Consider the following 23,770-nt stretch of genomic DNA (forward strand, 5'->3'; position numbering starts at 1 on the left):
TACCACAAGGAACAGTTTGTAACTGGCCATATAAATGCTGAAAAGTTAAAACAGCTCCACTCCACTGAAATACATTGCAGCACAGACAAAGTTGCAAGGAAAACATGGAATGGATTTTCCCTTAATAGAAAGTCCACTCCACATTTTCTTTGCAGCTTTGCAAGCCCAGAATTGCTTTCTGCTTCAGCCTGCAAAGACAAGGAAGAAGGAGCTGGGAACTTTGGCAGCCTTGGAGCATCCATGAGGATGGGGAGGGGGGGGGGAGGAGAAAAGAACCCCACAGGTCTGGGTGGGCTGGTTCTGGCTCGTGGCCAGACATTTGACACCCCTGTGAGTATCCCAATTAAAGGCTGCATTATGGAGGAGGGCTTTCTTGGCTTTGGTCCCATCCAAGTTGGTTCCTAATTTGGAACCACCCTCCTTGAGCCAGTCAACCCTGTTGGTTCCAGTATTGGAGTCCTGTTCTGGCCCACCATCTGTCAGTCCTCCATATCAATATCCTTGAACTACATGCAGTGAGATTTGCCCTTACCTCCTTTTCAGATATGTTCAAGGGCAAAAGGGTTCTGGCCACTGAGTGAATTGAGACCCTGGAGAGCCGCTGCCAGTCTGAGAAGACAATACTGACTTTGATGGACCAAAGGTCTGATTCAGTATAAGGCAGCTTCATATGTTCATATGTTCATATGTTCAATTTTGCCCAGTCTAAAATCAACATATTATTTCACTTGGAGAGGTCCCCCTTTCCATTTCTAATGGCGCAGCTTGCAATCTTTATTAGTGGAAGGGTGCAAGAGTCCAGTAGCATCTTCAAGACTAATATAAGTTGTGGCAGGGCTTGAGTTTTCATGAGTCACTGCTGGCTTCTTCAGATACAGCTACAAAGTGAGCCCATCTGTCTTAATATCTTGGAGAGTTGAGTGATTTCAGATGCCAAATAACAATAGCAGCCATTGTGAAGAAGAAACCTACGTCTCAATTCAGCCCAGGAGGATGAATTGAGCTTCATTATCAGTTGCAGTTCAGCAGTCTCTCTAATCTCCCTCTGATTTCTGAGATTTCTGAAGTTCTGAAAGCTTTCATGAGCTTTCTCTTTTTCAGACTTATGTCCATTTATTCTTTGCATCCTCCTGGACCAAACTGAGGCCTAGGTTTCCTGTCTCATTACCAATGAATATATCTCCATGTCTACTACCCCTCTGCATACCACACCTGATCCAAACAACCCTATTGCCATTTGTGTCACGAGCTGGGGCTGAGTCAGGCAAAGTCCAGGGGCGGTCCAGGGTCTGCAACTGGTGAGCAAGGTGGGTCCAAGGCGCCAAAACAGAATCGCAATCCAGGTATCACAGGTCAGAGGTTCCGAAGCCAAAGTCAGGGGGTCCAGAGGTCCAAGCCAAAGTCAGGAATCCAAAAGCCAAAGTCAAGAGCTGGAGTGGATGCTAGGATGTCAGGTATGTGACTAGTTGCTTCCACAAAGCCTCCTCCCAAAGCCCACAGCTATATAGCCCTCTGCTGCCTGTTGCTCATTTGGGCTAATTGCTGTCTCAGAACAGCAGCCAGGATCCTGCCGAAACTTAAGCATCCTCACACTTAGAAGGGCCAGAATCCTTTCAACACTCAGGGCTCAGGGAGCGTCTTACTTGTGAGCGTGCCGCCCTCCTCCGATCCCTGAGGTCCCGACGAAGGCGGTCACGCACACGAGCCACCCGAGAGGGCGAGGCAGGGGGGCTTGGATCTTCTTCAGCAGGAGGCAGGGGCACTGGTGCAGGTGGCAGGGGCACAGTTCCTTCTGCAGGCTCTGCAGGCTCAGCTTCTTCTGCAGGGTCCCCAGCACCCATGACACTTTGGCATCTGAAATAATCTTTATGAAGTCTATATCTGTGGTACCACATTTTATATTTTATGGCACACATGGTCTGGCCCAACAAAGTGACTTTTATGTCAGATCTGTCCCTCATAACAAATGAGTTCCGACACCTCTGATTTAGACAAACAAGGAAGTACAGGGTCTCAGAGGCAACCAAAGACTGCCAGAGACTACAGCATGGTAAATAACATTTAAATTCTGGTTAAAATTGCATTTTTAACCCACTACTTATCCCAACTGTCTCGTTTCTTTAGTCTTAACAAAGTTTTGTCAGTCTTCTTGGCTGACATCTACAGCAAAGAAGACAGCTATTATAGGGATAAGCTTTGATGAGCTGCTTTCCCTGTCAGAAAAAGCTGGTTTTGTTTTACTTAAACAAAGACTCCTCAATACTGCTACAGCTAGTTTTTCCAAATACATAATTAGCTAGAAGTAGAAGAAGAGGAGATTGGATTTATACCCCACCCTTCACTACCTGTAGGAATCTCAGAGTGGCTTACAATCTCCTTTCCCTTCCCTCCCCACAACAGACACCCTGTAAGGTAGGTGGAGCTGAGAGAGCTCTCCAAGAACTGCTCTTGAGCAGACCAGCTCTGACAGAGTTATGACTGAACCAAGGTCGCTACAGTGTCAAGAGTCATATAACAAATCCTGTGCAGTGTATTCCTTTTGCCATGGACCCTGTATTGTAACTATAGCTTTGCATATTTGCTTGGCTTGGCTCCCCCCCCCGCCACACACACACTTATCTATGGAATTCATTATTCAAGCTGCTTCTGCTGGCTTTCAAGGTCAGATGCTCGAGAAGTAAAAGATTAGACGCCTGGACTCTAAGACTTTGGGGTAGGAGGGGAACCCACCAAAATAATTTCCCATTTTGCTTCCCTGTGCTATTTGCTTGAAATGTAATGGTTGGGGCGAGAGGTTAAAATGAGAGTCATTGGGCTAAGATGTCAGTCTTAGCAAAGATGGTGTCCTGCCTTAAGACGTTTATGGAATAAACTGCTGAAGTATCAGACTGTGTGATTCCTTGACTCAAGGTCCTGTCAGGTTGCTAAGACTGACACTTTACCTTAGCCTACCTATCCATCCCCGAGGATGTCGAGAGACAAGAAGAACATAGCTAAGGAAGATCTACCCAAACCTGTAGAAGAGGAGCCAAAAAAGGAGGGATTGGTATTAGTACCTTCCTCTGTAACCGTCAGAAGAAAGGAATGGGGATCCAAGAGTCTCCGGGAGAGTATTATTGGAGACACCCAAGGGCCCCCCCTTGTTATTGGTCGTCAGGCCGAGGGTCCAAAGATGAGGCCGAGGACTTGGTGCACTCCTGTCAGAGCGGGACAAGTGAGGGCCCAGGAGAATGGGTCCAAGAAGCAATCATGCTCCAAAGCCGACAGCTGAGAGAGGAGATGTTGGTGATGAATGCCTTCCTAGTGCAGGAGATGAGACACCTCACCCATCAACTACAAGAAGTAGCTGCTCAGGTCACTGGGGTGTCTCCTGCCGGCTGCTCCACCTAAGGTGCCAGACAGAGGAATACCTGGGAGGGGGGGTGCCAGTAGGCAGGGATCAACCCCCCTCCCCAACCGCAGGGGCCCCCAGGGGCACCCGAGGAACCAGTTCATGTACCCAGGGGCCTGAAGGTCCACGAAGTGAAATTTGATGGGGACCCGACAAAGTTGGGCTACTTTGTGGTGTTGGTGAGAGGCCACCTCAGAGTGTGGGTGTGCAACTTCCCAATGGAGGAGTCGAAGATGATCTACATTGGGGCATGCTTAAAGGGAGCAGCAGCAGACTGGTTTGTAACCCTGTACGAGGCTCGCTCCCCTGCTTTGAATTCCCTGAGGGAGCTGCTCCAGGCCTTACGCACCCACTTCGAGGACCCCCTGCAAGAGACCAACACAATCTCGGCCCTGCAAGAGCTCCGACAAGGGCTGATATCTGTAAAAGAATACACCAGAGAGTTCCACCTCCTGAATGTGAAAGTGCACCGCTGGGATGATGGGGCCCGAATTGAGCAATTTAAGAGGGGCCACAACTCCAGAATCTTTGGTGAGGCTCTCAAAGCAGGGAACCCCCAGACGTTGGTCGACTGGATCCAACTAGCCTGCGAAGTTGAGGATCAACAGAAGATCATAGCCCTCCACAGTAAGCAGCAAGGGGGTCTGGGACCCCGGGATATGAAGGAGAAGGTCCAGAAACCCACTCCAGTGAAACAAAGTCAAGGAACTCTGCTCACCGCTGGGGAGAGGGAGCGTTGGTTGAGGACAAGGCTGTGCTTCAAATGCAGTGGGGAGAATCACGTCACCAGCGAATGCCCCAGCAGACTGCAGGAACAGCAGGCACCCACTCCAGTGAAGGGAGAGACCAAGAAGATGCCAGGATCCGGGGGACCACCATCCAACAAGGGGAAGGCTGCCGTGCTATACTGCCGGGATCTGACCCCCGAGGCTTCAGGGGAGGAAGAGAACAAGGAGCAGCTGCCAGGAAATGATAACCTACTGTGAAGAGCGTGCAACAGCGGGTCAATGTGACAGCCACACCACTACGGGTGAGAATCTCAAAAACTTTACAATGGGGATTTATCCGGCCAGCTCAATCTCCTCATGTGGCCCCAGTATTATTCTGCAAGAAAAAAGATGGCAGTCTTAGACTGTATAGATTTTAGGGGTTTGAACGTGATTTCAGTGAACAATGCATATCCCTTAATTAGGGATCTGCTCAGCGAAGTCTAGCCATCTTGCCGACGTGGGGATACAGGGGTCTGCCTTACAGTGGCTCTTTCCCCCAAGGTCGGGGACAAAGGGTGACAATTGGGGAAATGCTGCCCCAGAGACACCCACTTATTTGTGGGGTGCCCCAGGGGGCAGTGCTTTCCCCAATGTTGTTTAATATCTTTATGCGCCCCCTTGCCCAGATGGTCAGGAGGTATGGGCTGGGTTGTCATCAGTATGTGGATGACACCCAGCTCTATCTATTGATGAGTGGCTGGTCTGGCTGCACCCCGGAGAATTTGGACCTGGTGCTGCAAGCCATGCCATCATGGCTCAGGCTGAGCTGGCTAAAGCTGAATCCAATGAAGACAGAGGTTCTCTATCTAAGTCTCGCAGGGAAAGATCTTTACTAAGCTGGACCTCAGAGATGCATACTTCCAAGTCTGCATTCGGGAGGGGGATGAATGGAAAACCGCTTTTAACAACCCCATGGGTCAATTCAAGTATTTGGTGATGCCCTTTGGGTCGAAGGGGGCCCAGGGGGTCTTCATGAACCTAATCAATGTATTACATAAATTCTTCTACAAGGGGGTGGTCTGTTACTTAGATGATGTGTTAATTATTCATGGGACTTCTCACATGTGCAGCTAGTACGCCAAGTGTTACAGACCTTACATGAAAATAAACTGTTTTCCAAGCTCTTGAAATGTGAATTCCACAAAACAGAACTTGACTTCCTAGGTTACCAGGTTTCAGCGGGAGGACTGGGAATGGACCCCACCAAGGTGCAAGCCATAGCCGAGTGGGAGGTGCCTAAAACCCAGAAGCAATTACAAAGCTTCCTCAGTTTTGTGAACTTTTACAGAGGATTTATAAACAATTTTGCAGCGGTCACTACGCCCTTGACTGACTTATTGAAGACCAAGGGGAAGGACATCAACGCTAATAAAGCAAGTGTCAAGTTAGAGTGGTCCCTGGAGTACCAGAAGGCATTCGAGTACCAGAAGGCATTCGAGGACTAATAAAGCAAGTGTCAAGTTAGAGTGGTCCCTGGAGTACCAGAAGGCATTCGAGTACCAGAAGGCATTCGAGGACTAATAAAGCAAGTGTCAAGTTAGAGTGGTCCCTGGAGTACCAGAAGGCATTCGAGGACTTCAAGCAAAGGTTTATTTCTGAACCATGTCTAATCCACCCTGATGAGAACAAAAAAATTGTGGTACAATGTGATGCAAGTGATGTGGCCTGATGTATTGCTTCAAGAGGGGGATGACAGGAAACTCCACCCATGTGCCTTCTTGTCCCAGAAATTCACTCCCTCAGAGCGGAACTGGTCAGTGTGGGACAAGGAGGCATCTGCTATCAAACTGGCTTTAAAAATGGTGGCATTACTTAGAGGGGGTGAGGAAACCATTCAAACCATGGACGAACCATAAGAACCTTGCTTCCCTGATCACCACCCGGAAACTCACCACCAAACAAGAGTAGTGGGTGGAGTTTTTCCATAAGTTCAAATTCACACTGGGGCACATCTCGGATAGGCTGAACCTCCTAGCTGATGCTTTGTCCCGCCTACCCCAACACAAAAGCAAGAGGGAGGCTGGCAGGGCTCATGACAGAGGCGGTGATAAACTCACTGTTTACACCAGCCCAACTCAGTGCTCTGGTTACCACCCGCACTCAAGAACGGAAGGGGGCGGGCCAACCTGACTCATTCCTAACTTCCCTTAAGGAAGCCTTGGCAGTGGAACTACCCGATAAGGAGTTACAATTGACCCCCTCTCCCGAGGGTCTATGGTACAAAGACAATAAACTGTTTATCCCTGAGCCACTACAAGCGGGAGTCATGCAACGAGCACACGATTCCAAACTGGGGGGGCATTTGGGGTTTGTGAAAACAATTCACTTGGTCTAGAGACAGTTTTGGTGGCTGGGACTATGAAAGGACATATCCCAATACATCACCAGCTGTCCGACCTGTGTCATCGCAATGAAAAGAGGGGGCCTGCCTGCCCCCAGGACAGCTACAACCATTAGCTACAGTTTCTCAATCCTGGGAATGTATTTCTATGGGCTTTATAACAGACCTCCCCCCCTCCCAACGGAAGACAGTGGTGTGGGTGGTGGTAGACACGTTCTCCAAACAGGCTCACTTTATTCCTTGCAAGCAGCTATCCACTGCTAAAAAGCTGGCCCAGTTGTTTGTACAGCATGTCTTCTGGCTACATGCTTTCCTGAGCAAGATAATTTCTGACCGCGGGCCACAGTTTGTTACCAGCTTCTGGACATATCTGTGTAGTTTGGCAGGAATCAAACAGGGGCTTAGCTCAGCGTACCACCTACAGATAGATGGATAGACAGAATGCACGAACGTGGTGTTGGAACAATTCCTAAGGTGTTACACCTCGTTCCAACAGGACAATTGGGTGCCCCTTCTCCCTTTTGCAGAGTATGCCTACAATAACAGCATTCACAGTGCAACCAATGCTAGCCTGTTCCTTGTGGTTAATGGATATGAGGGCAAACCATTCCTGGAGCTCCCATCACCACCCACCACCCCTGCTGACTTCACGGTGTGGTGGACATGAATTTCCCAGGGCTGGGGAGTCATACAGAAGGAACTGCTTAGGGCCAAGGGAAGTTATAAGAAACACTATGATAAGGAACACTCTAAGTTATGGGACCTTAAGGTGGGGTATATCGTGTATGTTTCTACAAAACACCTCCCAAATACTCAAAACTATAAAAAAACTGGGAATGAAATACCTGGGACCGTTCCCCATCAAAAGGATTGTAAATAATATAACTGTCAAACTCGAATTACCTAAGAACTTAAAACACGTCCATCCTTGTTTCCATGCCAACTACCTGAAGCATGATTTTTTATTTATTTTTTATTTACGTTATATTTATATCTCACCCATTCTATACAGACTCAAGACGGCTAACAGCATAAAATAGATAGTAAACAAAAGCAATATTAAAACAATAAAACAATCAAATAAATGGCAATGGTGCTACTTCAGGCAGATCATGTAATATTTCCTTTCCCACGCGCACAGATCCTAGGCAGTTAGTACTAAAGAGCGATAGATCCAGATGTGGTGGCAGCCCTCTCCCATTAGATGTTATATGCCATCGAAAACAGATCAGTCTTGCAGGCCCTGCAGAACTGCGATAAATCTCGCAGGCCCCTGATGGCTTCTGGGAGGGTGTTCCAAAGTATTGGGGCCACAACCAAGAAGGCTCTTGCTCTGGTGGAATTAAGTCTAGCCTCTTTCAGCCCAGGGACAGCCAAAAGATTTTGAGAGCTTGATTGCAGTGCTCTCTGGGGAACATGTGGGGCAAGGCGGTCCTGCAGATAGGTAGGTCTTAGACAATATAGGGCTTTGAAGGTTAATACCAGGACCTTGAAACGGATTCGGTATGCAACAGGCAGCCAATTCAGCACTCTCAGCACAGGCTGAATGTGCTCCTGACAGGGAAGCCCCATTAGTAGCCTGACTGCAGCATTCTGCACCAACTGCAGCTTCTGAATCTGAGTCAAGGGCAGCCCCATGTAGAGTGTTACAGAAATCAATTCTTGAGGTGACTGAGGCATGGATCACCATTGCCAAGTCATCGTGCTCAAGGTAGGGGACCAACTGCCGTGTTCACCGAAGGTGAAAAAAAGTAGCTCTGGCAGTGGCTGCTACTTGGGCCTCCATAGTTAAGGAGGACTCCAGAAGCACTCCCAAGCTCTTAACCCTCGATGCTGGTGTCAATGGTGCCCCATCGAAGGCTGGTAGAGGGATCACTGCGACTTAGATAAAGAACCTCTGTCTTCATTGGGTTCAGCTTTAGCTGGCTCAGCCTGAACGGTGATGCCACGGCTTGCAGCACCAGGTCCAAATTCTCCGGGGCGCAGCCAGACCAGCCACCCACCAATAGATAGAGCTGGGTATCATCCACATACTGATGACAACCCAGCCCATACCTCCTGACTATCTGGGCAAGGGGGCACATAAAGATATTAAACAACATTAGGGAAAGAACTGCCCCCTGGGGCACCCCACAAATAAGTGGGTGTCTCTGGGGCAGCATTTCCCCAATTGCCACCCTTTGCCTCAACCTTGGAGGAAAGAGGAGCGCCACTGTAAGGCAGACCCCTGTATCCCCACGTCAGCAAGATGGCTAGACAGCAGCTGGTGATTGACTGTATCAAATGCAGCTGAGAGGTCTAATAGGAGCAGTACTGCCGAGCCGCCTTGATCCAGATGTCTCAGTAGGTCATCCATGAGGGCAACCAGCACAGCCTCCGTCCTGTGGCCTGGGCAGAAGCAGGACTGGAATGAGTCCAGTATGGAAGTGTCCTCCAGGAAACCCTGTAACTGTTTCTCTGCCAACCTCTCAATAATCTTACCAAAAAAGGGCAGGTTTGACACTGATAGTTGGCCAAATTGGTCGGGTCTAAAGATGGTTTCTTCAAGAGAGGGTGGATCACAGCTTCTTTAAGAGGTGTGGGAAGATCCCCTCTATGAGGGATCTCTTGACATTGGAGCAAAGTGGATCACATAACACCATCCGGCAAGCTTTTATCAGCCAAGATGGACACGAATCCAAAATGCAAGTTGTAGGGTGCACAGAAATGAGAATCCTGTCAACTTCCTCCAGGCTGAGTGGGTCAAAGTGATCCAGAAATGGACTGGAAGACAAGCTCGGAGCCTCACGTTCACTTACTGTTTCAAGTGTGGCAGGGAGGTCGTGACGGAGTGATGAGACCTTATCTGTGAAAACAGAGGTCCTTTGCTTGGGCCGTCGGGGTCCGGGGGGGGGGGAAATCCCCCTGCCAGTTTTTGACGGTGCGCCGTTGATAGCGGCGAACAGGTTCAAAAGCCTGGGGGTACTATTGGAGCCTTCCTTAAAGATGGAGGCTCAAATAGCAGCCACTGCCAAGTCTGCATTTTTTCATCTTAGGCGGGCAAGACAGTTGGTTCCCTTCCTGGAGCGCGACGATCTAGCAACGGTGATCCATGCCATGGTCACCTCGAGGTTGGACTACTGCAATGCCCTCTACATGGGGCTGCCCTTGTGCCGAACCTGGAAGTTGCAGTTAGTGCAGAATGCCACTGCCCGGCTGTTATTGGGGCTCCCAAGATGGGAGCATATTCGGCCGGGGCTCCGGGCTGCCAATAATATACCAAGTCCGGTACAAGGTGCTGGTCATTACCTTTAAAGCCCTATATGGCCTAGGACCTGCCTACCTGAGGGACCGTCTCTCCCCACATGTTCCCCAGGGAGCACTGAGATCAGGAACCCAAAATCTTCTCGTTGTCCCTGGGCCAAAGGAAGCCCACCTGAAATCTACCAGGGATAGGGCTTTCTCTTTAATGGCCCCTTCCTGGTGGAACCAGCTGCTGGAAGAGGTGAGGGCCCTGTGGGACCTTGCTCAGTTCCGCAGGGCCTGTAAGACAACCCTCTTCCGGCTGGCCTATAACTAACCGGCATAGGAAATTGAGTGTAGTTCTTTTAAATTTCTGCTATGTTTGAATGTTTTTAACTGTGTAAAATGCTTAATTTTAATTGTGTAAAATGCTTAATTTAATATTTTAATGTTAGATTTTATGTGCGGTGAGCCGCCCTGAGCCACCTTGTGGGAAGGGCGGGATATAAATCATAAATAAACTAAACTAAAAAACTAAACTAAAAAACTCACAAAAGCTTCGCAGCCGATTTCCAATTCCCTAGCATTTGATCTGCCTTGCGGTAGGGCAGTTAAGGACCAAATTGTACTAAATAATTGGGCTGGGCATGAGGTCACAGATGCAATCCGGGCCACAAAGTAAGCTTTCTTTGTGGTCTTGACTGCTACCTTATAGGTCCGCATAAATGACCTATAAGATGTTCCCATCGCTTTGTCCTGAGTACATCACCACTGTCTCTCTAGTTGTCTAAGCTGCTGCTTCATTGACCGCAATTCCGGAGTATACCATGGTGCAAGTCATGAGCGGGGGTGATCTCATCAATGGCGGCAAAGAGGCGGCTATTCCAGGACTCCGCAAGCTCATCTAATGAGCTGCCAGGGGGCCAAGGATCTCTCAAGGTCATCTGAAGCCTCATTGGGTCCATCAGGTTTCGCGGGCGAGACAAAACATGCTCATCACCTAAACAGGGGTGTAGTTAAACGTCCATATGGGCCTTCAGGGCATAGTGGTCCGACCATGGCACTGGCTCAGCAGTAATCCGGTCCACTACCACTCCTGCTGCAAAGATCAAATCCAGCGTGTGCCCGGCCTGGTGGGCGGGTAATGTCACATATTGAGAGAGTCCTATTGTCACCATGGATGACACCAGGTCCGTCACCTGAGCAGAAGCTTCATCATCAGCATGGACATTGAAGCCACCCAAGACAGTAAGTCAAGGGTGCTCCATTGCCCAGCTTGCTACAGTCTCCATCAGAGACGGCAGGGCACTGGCTGGTGCATTAGGCGTTCGGTACACTAACCAGATAGCCAAACTCTCCCCAACATCCCACACTAGACCTGCACACTCAATGCCGGTGATCTCCGGGGCCGGGAGTGCCCAGAAGGAGTAAGGTTTCCATAGGAAGAGCACTACACCTCCCCACACCCGCTAGTCCGTGCTTGGTGGTGGGCTGAGAACCCAAGGGGAGCTACTGGGGAGAGAGCTACTGTCTCCCTGTCTCACACCCAGGTCACAGTCACGCAGGCCAGGTCCATTTTCTGCTCAAGAAGGTAGTCTTGTAGGACTGCAGGAGGGATCCTGGTTTCTCCCCTTGGCATGCACAACAGCAGCTTCCAGCTCTGACACTAGTTTGTGGTCAGATTCATCATGAGGTGCAGGAAATCTTGGATTCAAAGATCAAACGAGGAGAACTGTACTATCTCATTAAATGGACCCATTTCCCCCTTAGTCAAGCAAAATGGGTCTGCGCCGGTGATACCGAGTGTCAGAAACCTATCAAAGACTTTCACCTCAAATATCCTGATAAACCAGGGGGAAGAGGGTCTTTGGGGGGGGGGGCAGAATGTCAAAAGTCATATAACAAATCCTGTGGAATGTATTCCTCTTGCCATGGACCCTGCATTGTAACTATAGCTTTGCATATTTGCTTGGCTTGGCTTTCCCCCGCCTCCCCCCCACGCTTATCTACGGAACTCATTATTCAAGCCGCTTCTGCCAGCCTTCAATGTCAGACACTCGAGAAGTAAAAGATTAGACACCTGGACTCTAAGACTTTGGGGTAGGAGGGGGACCCGCCAAAATAATTTCCCGCTTTGCTTCCCCGCACTATTTGCTTGAAATGTAACGGTTGGGGTGAGGGGTTAAAAGGAGAGTCATTGGGCTAAGATGTCATTGGTACTATATATGTTATAGTTTCATTTTGCGTGGGAACTGAAGTGGAGAAGGACAACTTGCCGCAAATGTTTTGAATAGTTAAGTGAAAAGCCTTGACCGGAGCGGTGTGAAGATAAGGAAGATGGTTGTTGACTGTGCTGAAACAACCTACAGACTATAAATTGCAGAAAGTCTCAGAACAACCAGCACATTCCACAGAACAATCAGCACAGTCAACAACCATCTTCCTTATCTTCGCACCCCTTCCAACCCTCCCAGCAATTAACACAGAACAATGGTCACATTCAACAGCCAGTTTCCTTATCACTACCCTTCCAGGAAGCCCCACCAAACAATGGACACATCCGCAAACCAATTGCCCTTTCATCACACCCTCTCCAGCCTAGAAATAGCAGTTCTCCAGCAGCCCTGGCCCCACTCAATGCACAGCAGCCAAGAAGGTCAGAGCACCTGCTCTGGCTGCAACGCCACTGAGGATGTTCTCTGCAGCTGAGAACGAAACGTCTGGAAGGAAAACTTTCTCCAGTAGAACACAGCACTTGATCCCGAAAGATTCGACAAACCCTAATGATGTTACCAGCCGTGAAAACCTGAAATCTTTGATAACAACACTACTACTACTACTACTAATAATAATAATTCAGAACCCAAAGCGTAGCAAAGTTTTGTTTTTGTGGCCTAAAAGCAGATGTAATTGTTCCTAACTTGCAAATAAATGAAAGCATTTCTGCTCCAGGTAGACTCTGCTGTCAGACAAATCATTCAAGCCTTTGTTCAAGAATGGCAGGGCCAGAAGGGTTTAGCTGAGGGGTAACATGTAGCTACTTTGCAGCTGTAACACCTTCCTCTCTCTCTCCCTCCCACTTATCCACACTAGTATTTCTGATATAGGACTTCAACCTGACCATACATTTCAAGCTGTTCTCAGTGTGGGACCTGCCACATTCACAGATAACAGCAGAAGCATCATTTATTCTGGTTTCTTCACATTGCTTATGTTCAGGGCTTTTTTGTAGAAAAAGTCCAGCAGGAACTCATTGGCATATTAGGCCACATCCCCTGATTTCACCAGCCACACTCACCTCATAGAGGTTCTGGTGATTTGATGCTGGAAGTTCTAGAGCAGGGGTGTCAAACTTATTTATTATGAGGGCCAGATCTGACATAAATGAGACCTTGTTGGGCCTGGCTATGTCAGGTTGGGCATAGGTAAAATTAGGTAGCAGAGATATAAATGTTATAAAGAACACAAACACAAATATATTTTTAAAAAAACTTAAAACATGCTTAAAACATTAGCACTCATTTGCCTTAAAGATGCTTTCTTTGTTTTTCTCCCATGGGATCCAGAGGACTGGGCAAAGGAAGCTCTGGCTCTTTCCTTGCTTCCCCAGGGGACAGGGGGGAGCAGCCTAAGCCAATAGAAAGAAGAGAGGCTTGGCTCAGTAGCTCTGCTGAGCAACTGAGAGAGCCTGGCAAAGGAAGCTATTCCTCCCCCCCTTCCTCCCCAAGGGAGGGGCCTCAGTCAATGGAGAAAATGGAGGTTTTGCTCTGTAGCTCCTGTGCAATTGAGCAAGCCTTGCAAAGCAAGCTATTATACAGAATGAAGCAAGATATAGGGAGAAGGACGCAGATGACAGCCAGTTGCTCAGGGGCCTGATAGGAGCCCTTTGGGGGCCTGATTCAGCCCCCAAACTGCATGTTTGACACTCTTGTTCTAGAGTAAAGACACTATAGCAGACAAACACCACAAGAACCTTCACTTTAAAGCAGTTTCCAGCACAGTTACCAGAGGTTGCCATGTTGCTAATTTTTTAAACAGAGGAAACAGAACACTGAGAAACTCAGGACTCTGTGCATTTAAATTTCTGAACATGCTCTGAGGAATAAATGAAGATGACAGATACAAAACCATAGAGGGGTTTTTATATATCTTCAAAAATTGGGAAATTAATTATATAGCAAAAATATAAAAAGGGAAAACATATTTCATTTAAAATCATACCCCCCCTCCCAATACTCCAGAAAGCATGGCTCTTTGGCTCACTGATAAGGATCCTAAGAACACTCTAGCAATTGTAGGATTTGTCTAAGTCTTTTTAGCACTTGCATTAAAAAAATGAAGTGTCTTCTGCTGCTCAAGATTCTGGAATCAGAATCAGTGAGCTTCTGAGAGTACAAATGGAAATTAAATAATAAAGTACTAATACTGGTGGAAAACACAAATTATATAAAAAATGGAACCTGAAGGGAGAAATTAATATTTCTAAAACAGTTATTTGAATATATGAAATTGTTTTCAAAATCTGAATACCAATAGGAAGCTCAGCAAGTAAAGAGATACCTGAAAGAGATATCTAAATATAACATTTAAAAAGAGACAGTTGTTTATTTTATAATTTCATTTTATTATATATTTATATCCCACCCTCCCTGGCGGGCTCAGGGCAGCTAACAACAATTAAAATAACATAAAATTAAATTGTTACAGTAAACTCACGGTAAATTATTAAAACATCTCAAACATATACGGTTTTAATTCCTAGATGGCGTTATTATTAATTCTTATTAGCGCTGTTTACTATAATGTTATTGAATATGATTAAATGCCTTACATTCTGTTTGGGTCGCATTAAGGTATTAATGCTGTAGGGTGGTGAAGTACTGGTCACCTCCATTTAGATGTTAAAAGCTTGTTCAAACAGTTCTGTCTTGCAGGTCCTGTGGAATTATGGCAAGCCCCAAAGGGCCCTGATGTTTTCAGAGGGAGCATTCCAGAGGGTAGGGGCTGCCACCCAAAAGGCTCGTGCCCTGGTGGTGGACAGCCAAGCGTCCTTTGGCCTGGGGATCATTAAGAGATTTTGTGAGCTTGATCATAGTGCTCTCTGAGGCTAATGTGGGGGAAGGCGGTCCAAGAGGTAGACAGGTCACAGGCCATATATTGTTCAATGTAACCACGTTTCAACCAAGTTCTCCAGACCAGTGGCCCCCAACCTTTTTGGCCCCAGGGACCGGCCCCAGGGCCGGCTGGCCCACCATGGCCCCAAAGAAAGTACTTTTCTCCCTTTCTCACAATACAAGAACTCGTGGGCATTCGATGAAATTGCTGAGCAGACAGGTTAAAACGGATAAAAGGAAGTACTTCTTCACCCAAAGGGTGATTAACATGTGGAATTCACTGCCACAGGAGGTGGTGGCGGCCACAAGTATAGCCACCTTCAAGAGGGGTTTAGATAAAAATATGGAGCAGAGGTCCATCAGTGGCTATTAGCCACAGTGTGTGTGTGTATATAAAAATTTTTGCCACTGTGTGACACAGAGTGTTGGACCTGATGGGCCGTTGGCCTGATCCAACATGGCTTCTCTTATGTTCTTATGTTCTTAAAGCCAGCAGGGTGGGGGCACCCAATTAGGCCTCCCCCCATGGTGCCTCCTCCCCCTGTTTTTCTCCTCCCTCCTCCGTCCCCCTCCCATGCAGCCCCGCCCCCCCACAGCCTCACCGTCCCCAGTTTTCACCATTTAAGGGGCCCTGAAGTGCTTCCCAGGAAGACCCCCCTGATCACCTGATTGGCGGGTAAAACGGCGGCAGCGGCGGCGAGCAACCTGCTGAAAGAGCGGTGCTGCCCTTGCTGCTTACTGCCATGGTTTCCCCCGCCAATCAGGTGATCGGTGGTGGTGGTGGGGGGTCAGCCTGGGAAGAGCTTCATGGCCCCTTCCCCGGCCTTTAAATGGTAAAAATGGGGGGGAGGAGGCTTGCTATTCCATTCTATGGTCTGATGAAATGTGCTTCTAGCACACATTCTGAATAAAACTTTATTGATTTTAAAGGTGCTACTTGACTCTTGCTTTGTTCTACTGCTTCTGGCCCACCAGCTCTTGAGACGCTGACCACACCCATCCTAGTCACCGTGCAATTATATATTACTAGCAGTAAAGCCCATTGTAGGAAGACATACACAGGCTCTAGATAAATATTCTGGAGTGGGGTGATGAATGTGTAGGTGGCAGGAAGAATGAAAGAAAGAGAGAGACAGAGAAAAAACAGTAGGAAAAAGAGGGGGAGAAAAAATGAGAGAAAGAGAAATGGAAGGAAGGAAGGTAGACAGAGGCTGGAATCACACACATTAAATAATGCAGTGTCAATCTAGTTTCAAAGCACTTTCCATCTGGATTTTGCCAGTTCACACAGTAAAATCCAGTTGGAAAGTGCATTGAACGTGGATTGAAATCAGGGTTGCCAATCCCCAGTTGGGAGCAGGGGATCCCCTAGTTTGGAGGCCCTCCCCCCGCTTCAGGGTCATCAGAAAAGGGGGGGGAGGAAATGTCTGCTCCGTTCCTGAGGACTGGAAGGTAGCAAATGTCACCCCAGCTTTAAAAAGTGCAGTATTTAGTATGTGTGATCGCAGAATGAAATAAAAAGACAGAAAGGGCCTTTCTCTTTTTCTTTCATTCTATCTTCATTCTCATTTTTCTTTCACTCACTCCTTCCCCCCTTTTTTTCCTACCTCCCTTCTGTTCTTTCTCTCATTCGTGAAAGAAAAATGAAAATGAAGAAAGAATGAAAGAAAAACAGAAAGGCCCTTTCTCCATTCAGCTTTGCTCCAGATCTAGTGAGCACTTTATCCACCTGCTACAGACTTGCATCATTCAAAATGCTTCCACATTTAAAAATTTGCTCCTCACCTTTTGCGGAGTTTTACATCTACATTTGCAAAAGAAGGAAGAAAGCCTGCAGCCTCTCTCAGTGGCTGGATGTTCAATTCAGCTCTCTCAAGATTGCCTGGTCATAGGTGGTGGTGGTGGGGGTTGAAACCCCAGTCAAGGTGCTGCTGTCTCACACACACACTCCCAACCACCCAAAATGGGCTTTGCTTTGGGTCTGATTGGAACTGAGCTTTTATTCCAAGAGGGCGGAGGAGAAGTGGGCAGAGCCACCAACAACCTGGAGCAGGGGAGAGATGCTGCCCCAGGCAAAGACCTCCCCCACACCGTGTTGCAGTATGCACATTGCTGCCACATGCTACTTCTTTTTCCTTGCAAGGAAAGCCGAGCTCAGAGGAGTAGAAGACTCAGTTGCTCTTGCATGAAGGCGAGAGCACCCAGACAGGCTGGGCACACACTTCTCCTCTGAGCTTGGAGGAGAAGAACATGCCCCACTTGGCTGCTCTCACTTTCAAGGCGAGAGCAGCTGGGCGGAGTGCATTCTCTTCTGAGCCCAGCTTCCCTTGCGAGAGAAGCTGGGCTTGGTGGAGAGTGCCACATAAGAACATACGAGAAGCCATGTTGGATCAGGCGAATGGCCCATCCAGTCCAACACTGTATCACACAGTGGCCAAAATACCTCTATCATGTCACCCCGCAGTCGACGTTTCTCCAAGCTAAAGAGCCCCAAGCGTTTTAACCTTTCTTCATAGGGAAAGTGTTCCCAACCTTTAATCATTCTAGTTGCCCTTTTTTGCACTTTTTCCAATGCTATAATATCCTTTTTGAGGTGCAGTGACTAGAATTGCACACAGTAATCCAAATGAGACCGCATCATTGATTTATATAGGGGCATTATGATACTGGCTGATTTGTTTTCAATTTCCTTCCTAATAATTCCCAGCATGGCGTTGACCTTTTATATTGCAATTGGACACTGTCTTGACATTTTCAGTGAGTTATCTACCGCGACCCCAAGATCTCTCTCTTGGTCAGTCTCTGCCAGTTCACACCCCATCAACTTGTATTTGTAGCTGGGATTCTTGGCCCCAATGTGCATTAATTTGCACTTGGCCACATTGAACCTCATCTGCCTTGTTGACGCCCACTCACCCAGCCTCAACAGATCCCTTTGGAGTTCCTCACAATCCTCTCTGGTTCTCACCACCCTGAACAATTTAGTGTCATCCGCAAACTTGGCCACTTCACTGCTCACTCCCAACTCTAAATCATTTATGAACAAGTTAGAGCATGGGACCCAGTACCGAGCCCTGCGGCACCCCACTGCTTACCGTCCTCCACTGCAAAGACCGCCCATTTATACTCACTCTCTGCTTCCTATTAATTAGCCAGTTTTTGATCCACAAGAGGACCTGTCCTTTTTCTCCATGACTCTCGAGCTTACTAAGGAGCCTTTGATGAGGAACTTTATCAAAAGCTTTCTGGAAGTCAATGTAAAAAACATCTATTGGGTCTCATTTGTCCACATGTTTGTTCACCCCCACAAAAAACTGTAAAAGGTTAGTGAGGCAAGATCTTCCCTTACAGAACCCATGCTGAGTCTTCCTCAATAACTTGTGTTCATCAATGTGCCTACTCAATCTGTCCTTGATAATGGTTTCTACCAACTTTCCCGGTATTGAAGTCAGACTGACTGGCCTGTAATTTCCCGGATCTCCTCTGGAACCCTTTTTAAAGATGGGGGTGACATTTGCTACCTTCCAGTCCTCAGGAACGGAGGCAGATTTCAATGAAAGATTACATATTTTTGTCAGGAGATCCACAAGTTCATCTTGGAGTTCTTTCAGAACTCTTGGATGTATGCCATCCTGACCTGGTGACTTATTAGTTTTTAATTTGGCAATCAGTTGTAGGCCCTCCTCTCTTGTCACCTCAATTTGACTCAGGTCTTTCAACACCCCTTCCAAAATTAGTGGTTCTGGAGTGGGCAAACACTTCTCGTCTTCCACAGTGAAGACTGAGGCAAAAAATGCATTCAGCTTCTCAGCCATTTCCCTATCCTCCTTCAGTAATCCTTGTACCCCTTGGTCATCCAAGGGCCCCACTACTTCCTTGGCTGGTTTCCTGCTTCTTATATATTTGAAGATTTTTTTATTGTTCGTCTTTATGTTTTTTGCAATATGCTCCTCATAGTCCCCTTTTGCCTGCCTGATCACAGTCCTGCATTTGATTTGCCACAGCCTGTGTTCCCTTTTATTAATCTCACTTGGACTAGCTTTCTACCGCTTAAAGTAGTCCTTCTTACCTTTTATAGCTTCCATTACTTTGTTTCTTAACCATGCAGGCCTTCTCTTATACCTGATTGCGCCTTTCCTAACTTGTGGTATATATTTGATCTGAGCTTTTAGGATTGTGGTTTTAAATAGTCTCCAAGCTTCCTCAAGGGTTTGGACTGTATTTACCTTTCCTTTCAGTTTCCTCTTCACATGCCTACTCATCTCAGAGAATTTACCCCTTTTAAAGTTAAACGTGGTTGCGCTGGTCTTTTGGGGCAACTCCCTATTTATACAAATGGTGAAATCAATAACGTTATGGTCACTGCTCCCAAGCGATGCGATCACTTTTACATCTCTCACCAAGTCTTGGGCGTTACTTAGGACCAAATCCAGGATCGCCCCACCCCTGGTAGGTTCTGTGACCATCTGCTCCACAGCACAGTCATTGAGAGCATCTAGAAACTCAATCTCTTTCTCTCGACCTGAACACATATTGACCCAATCAATCTGCGGGTAGTTAAAATCACCTATTACGATAGTTTTTACGTTTAGCCGCTATCTTTAATCTTTCCATCATATTATAACCGTCCTCTATCTTTTGATTTGGTGGGCGATAACAAATTCCCATAGTTAAATTTCCTTTTGGGCCCTCTATTTTCACCCAAAGCATTTCTAGAAGGGAATCTAATTCTTTGACCTCAGTCTTACTGGACTGTATATCCTCTCTGACATACCTCCAACCCTTCCCTCCCTATCCTTCCGATATAACTTATATCCAGGAATCACCGTATCCCACTGATTCTCCTCATTCCACCAAGTTTCTGAAATTCCCGCAATGTCTATGTTTTCTCCCAACACTAAACATTCCAGCTCACCAATTTTACTTCGAACACGTCTAGCATTTGTATACAAACATCTATAATTTCCCAGGCAAGTTAGGCCCACAACCTTCCTCCTGCTGCCTCAAGACTTTGGCAGACAGTCCATACTGCTTGTCACCATCTCAGTGGACAACTCTGATCCATTACCTGGTAGAAAAGTAACAGCTAACCCTTCATCTCTTTGAGATGAGTCCTCCCAAACCAGAGACATTTCATCTCCTGTCGGCTTTCCCCCAAGATTTAGTTTAAAAACTGCTCTGCCACCTTTTTGATTTTAAGCGCCAGCAGCTTGGTTCCATCCGGGGACAAGTGGAGACCATCTCTTTTGTACAGCTCCCGCTTGTTCCAGAAAGCATCCCAGTGCCTAACAAACTTAAACCCTTCCTCCCTACACCATCGTCTCATCCACACATTGAGACTTCTAATTTGTGCCTGTATCTCCAGCCCTGCAAGTGGAACAGGTAGCACTTCTGAGAAGGCTATTTTGGAGGTTCTGGCCTTAAGTCTCCTGCGTAGCAGTCTAAATTTTTCCTCCAGGACCTCACAACTGCATTTCGTTAAATCATTGGTGCCAATATGCACCATGACCACTGACTCCTCCCCAGCACTGTCTATCAGCCTATCTACAAGACACGTAATGTCCGCTACCTTCGCACCAGGCAGGCAAGTCACCATACAGTCAGTACGCGGTTTTGCCACCCAGCTGTCTACTTGCCTAAGGATCAAATCACCATCTACCAAGACCCCCCCCTCTCTCCCTGCCCAGGAATGGTTCCTTGGCACAAAAGGATACCCGCTCTCCAACTGAAGAAGAGGTCCCTTCTGAGGGCGCATTCCCCTTATCCTCAGCACGATGCCCTGTTCCCTCTCGACCCTCATGCTCCCTGGCAGCAATGGGGCTGCCACGTTCAGAGAGGGGCTCATCTAATACGTCCAAGAGTCTTCTCCAAGTGCCTAACTGCCTGTCTCTGCTTCTCCAGGTCAGTCACCTCGGCCTCAAGGGTATGAACTCGTTCCCCGAGGACCAGGAGCTCCTTGCGTCGAGCACACACCCAAGACTTCTGTTCTGTGGGCAGATAGTCATACATGTGACACTCAGTGCAAAACACTGGAAAGCCCCCACCCCCCTGCTGGCATTCTATCTTCATGATAGCTTATTTAAAATATAAACTCCCCTTTTAAATCCTTTTTGTTTATGTGGCTCTCCTTCTGGAGGGTCTACTTACCTTATTGGGAACACAAGGAAATAGGGATCTGGGTACTTGGTCCTTACAGAGCCCGCAGGCTAAGAGCTACAGGCCAAGAGCCCTTTACCTCTCACCCTTTGACTCGCGTCAAAGGCTCATGTCTCTGGCAAGCCACAGCTTAATAATGCAAAGAGGGTGGGGAACACAGCCACTCCTAATCAATCAGCAACAATCACCTTCAGCCCACTCAAACCAAACAAACAGCAGTTTCCCAGCAACCACAAATTCAGAATTTTCTGCAATACACAGTCACACAAACTCAGAAATTCTCAGCAACTTCCCCAGCTGCTTAGAAAGCCAAACCTTACCTTTGTAGCACTTCTCCTCTGCTCAGTCGAGAGTGGCAGGGAGCACCCCATAGGCAAGGTGGCACCCCGGCCCCTGCCATCCTTGCCTGCTCCCATGTGCTGGCTGTGGGTCCTACCACCCCAGGCAAGGATCCCCACCCCTCGTGGCAGTGCACACACTGGTACCATGCACCATCTCTTTTGCCTGCCCAGGACCCAGGCAGGTGAAGGGGGCTGTGGGGCACCGCTCCACCACTAAGAAAGCTGTGTTCATTTGCAAAGGAAGGCAGCTTCTGAGCAGTGCAATGTCACCACTGCCTCTTTTGCCTGCCCAGGATGTGGACATGGAGCAGGTGCTATTGGGTATGGATGGGGGAAGGTATTTGTGAGTTTCCTGCATTGTGCAGGGGGTTGGCTGAGATGACCTTGAAGCTCCCTTCCAACTCTATGATTCTGTGATGAGCCTTGGTTGTCCTCATGGAAACAATCACTGCATAATAACAGTATAGAAGGCCACTGTCCCATGTAGTATTTCATGAATCCACTCTGAATTAAACTGAATAGGAATTTATAAGTCATTTATTTCTATCAGAATTATCCAATTAACAGCCTTATTTAGATTCCCTCTGCAGGTCTGGATGTACATTGTTGATTTGCAGACATTCTGATGTTTCTGTTGTTCTTTCTCATCCTAGATAAACCTGTAATCTAATTGTGCATTTTTAATGGTCTGAGAACTGGTTGAGATGCTGAAGGCACACAATCGACTCTAATCTAACACAGGGAGGCCCCTGTACTACTAGAGGGATTCATTGCTTTATGTTGGATGAGTCAGAATATTTAAAATGCAGAGTGCTGCTTCTGGCTTCAAAGCTCCTCTCTGGAGCCTGACTCCATTACCAGCAAAGTAAATAGAAAATCCATTAATTTCCATCTAACAACCTTGTTTTATTTTATTTTCAGATCAATCTGACAGAACTGAAGTCATTTGGATCACCGCCTTCCACTGTCAGCAATGTCACCGCTGCTGTGATGGTGCTCTTGGCTCCTGGTGGAAAGGTCCCTAAGGACAGAAGTTGGAAAGCAGCCAAGGTGGCCATGTCAAAAGTGGATGGCTTCCTGGACTCCTTAATCAACTTCAACAAAGAGAACATACATGAGAACTGCCTTCGAACCCTTCAGCCCTACCTACAGGATCCAGAGTTTAACCCTGAGTTTGTGACCTCCAAGTCCTATGCAGCTGCTGGCCTCTGCTCCTGGGTCATCAACATTGTGCGTTTCTATGAAGTGTATTGTGATGTGGAGCCCAAGCGTCAGGCCCTTAGCAAAGCAAATGCTGAACTGGCTGCTGCGCAAGAAAAGCTGGCTAGCATAAAGGCCAAGATTGAGGTAAGAACAAAGCAGCCTGTGAATCAGGTGTATAGATTCAGTTATAAATAAAAGCCCAACCATGGTGGCAGTTCTGAGGATTTTCATTTGTTGGATGTAGCCTGCACAGGATTGTCTCACACTGTCTCTGCCGTGCCATTGGCTGATTCTGCTCTCCCCTGCCCACTGCCGACCCCAGCAGAACACCACTGACCTTCAACGGAGACAGTTCTCTGCTGACAAGGAGCTTACTGATCAGTACTGCTTCTCCTTGGGGCCTGTTGTAGGAAGTCTGGGGTGGGGGAGTGAATGCCTTCACTTGGGTGGGTGGGATGACAGCAAGGCTGGGGGGCACTCACCCGAAGGCCTTTAGTTATATCTTTCCAGGTTGGTTGGAAATTCCTAAGGCATCACTTTCCTCCTGGGGAACCACTGTTGCTAATCTCCAGCTGAAGGCTGTAGAAGCTGACTGAGTGATTTCAAACCTGCCTAACCTGCTTCACTGGGTCATTGTTGCTCAGATCAAAGGAGGGAGAGGAGAGGAGAATGCTGTTAGCTGATGTAGTGGCTGAGGACTCCTCCCTATTAAACAGTCTGCCAGAGAGAGACTGTTGGTCTGGAAGGTCTCACTACAGATCTCTGAGGCAGAACTCATTGGGGCCACTCCTGACTACGGCTGGGAGACTTTTTACGGGGTGGTTTGCCATTGCCTTCCCCAGTCATCTACACTTTCCCTCCAGCAAGCTGGTACTCATTTTACCGACCTCAGAAGGCTGAGTCAGCCTGAGCCAGCTACCTGAAACCAGCTTCCGCTGGGATCAAACTCAGGTCGTGAGCAGAGAGTTCAGACTGCAGTATTGCAGCTTTACCACTCTGCGCCACCGGGCTCTTTACAGTTAGCATAACAACAATAATAATTAACATTCATGGATCTGGAGATTCTCACCACTTTATACTAAATCTGGGCAGGGTGCGTAGGTCACCTAGGAGGTATTTGTGTGGGGCAGGTATTTGTGAAGTTCCTGCATTGTGCAGAGAGATGGATTAGATAACCCTGGAGGTCTCTTCCATCTCTATGATTCTGTGATTCTAAATCAATTTCATAAACA

The 23,770-nt window shown here is 47.5% G+C and overlaps 1 protein-coding gene across 1 annotated transcript in view; it reads left to right on the plus strand.

The window, feature by feature from the left end:
• Window positions 1–23,770, plus strand: part of DNAH9 (dynein axonemal heavy chain 9) — a 636,923-nt gene that overhangs the window by 330,773 nt on the left and 282,380 nt on the right. Inside the window, exon 51 of the mRNA XM_060238867.1 lies at window positions 22,257–22,682. Within this exon, the coding sequence (XP_060094850.1) occupies window positions 22,257–22,682 (426 nt within the window). The remainder of the gene's footprint in view (window positions 1–22,256; window positions 22,683–23,770) is intronic.

This window comes from Heteronotia binoei, chromosome 5 (genome assembly GCF_032191835.1).
Source record: "Heteronotia binoei isolate CCM8104 ecotype False Entrance Well chromosome 5, APGP_CSIRO_Hbin_v1, whole genome shotgun sequence".
NCBI classification, from domain to species: Eukaryota; Metazoa; Chordata; class Lepidosauria; order Squamata; family Gekkonidae; genus Heteronotia; species Heteronotia binoei.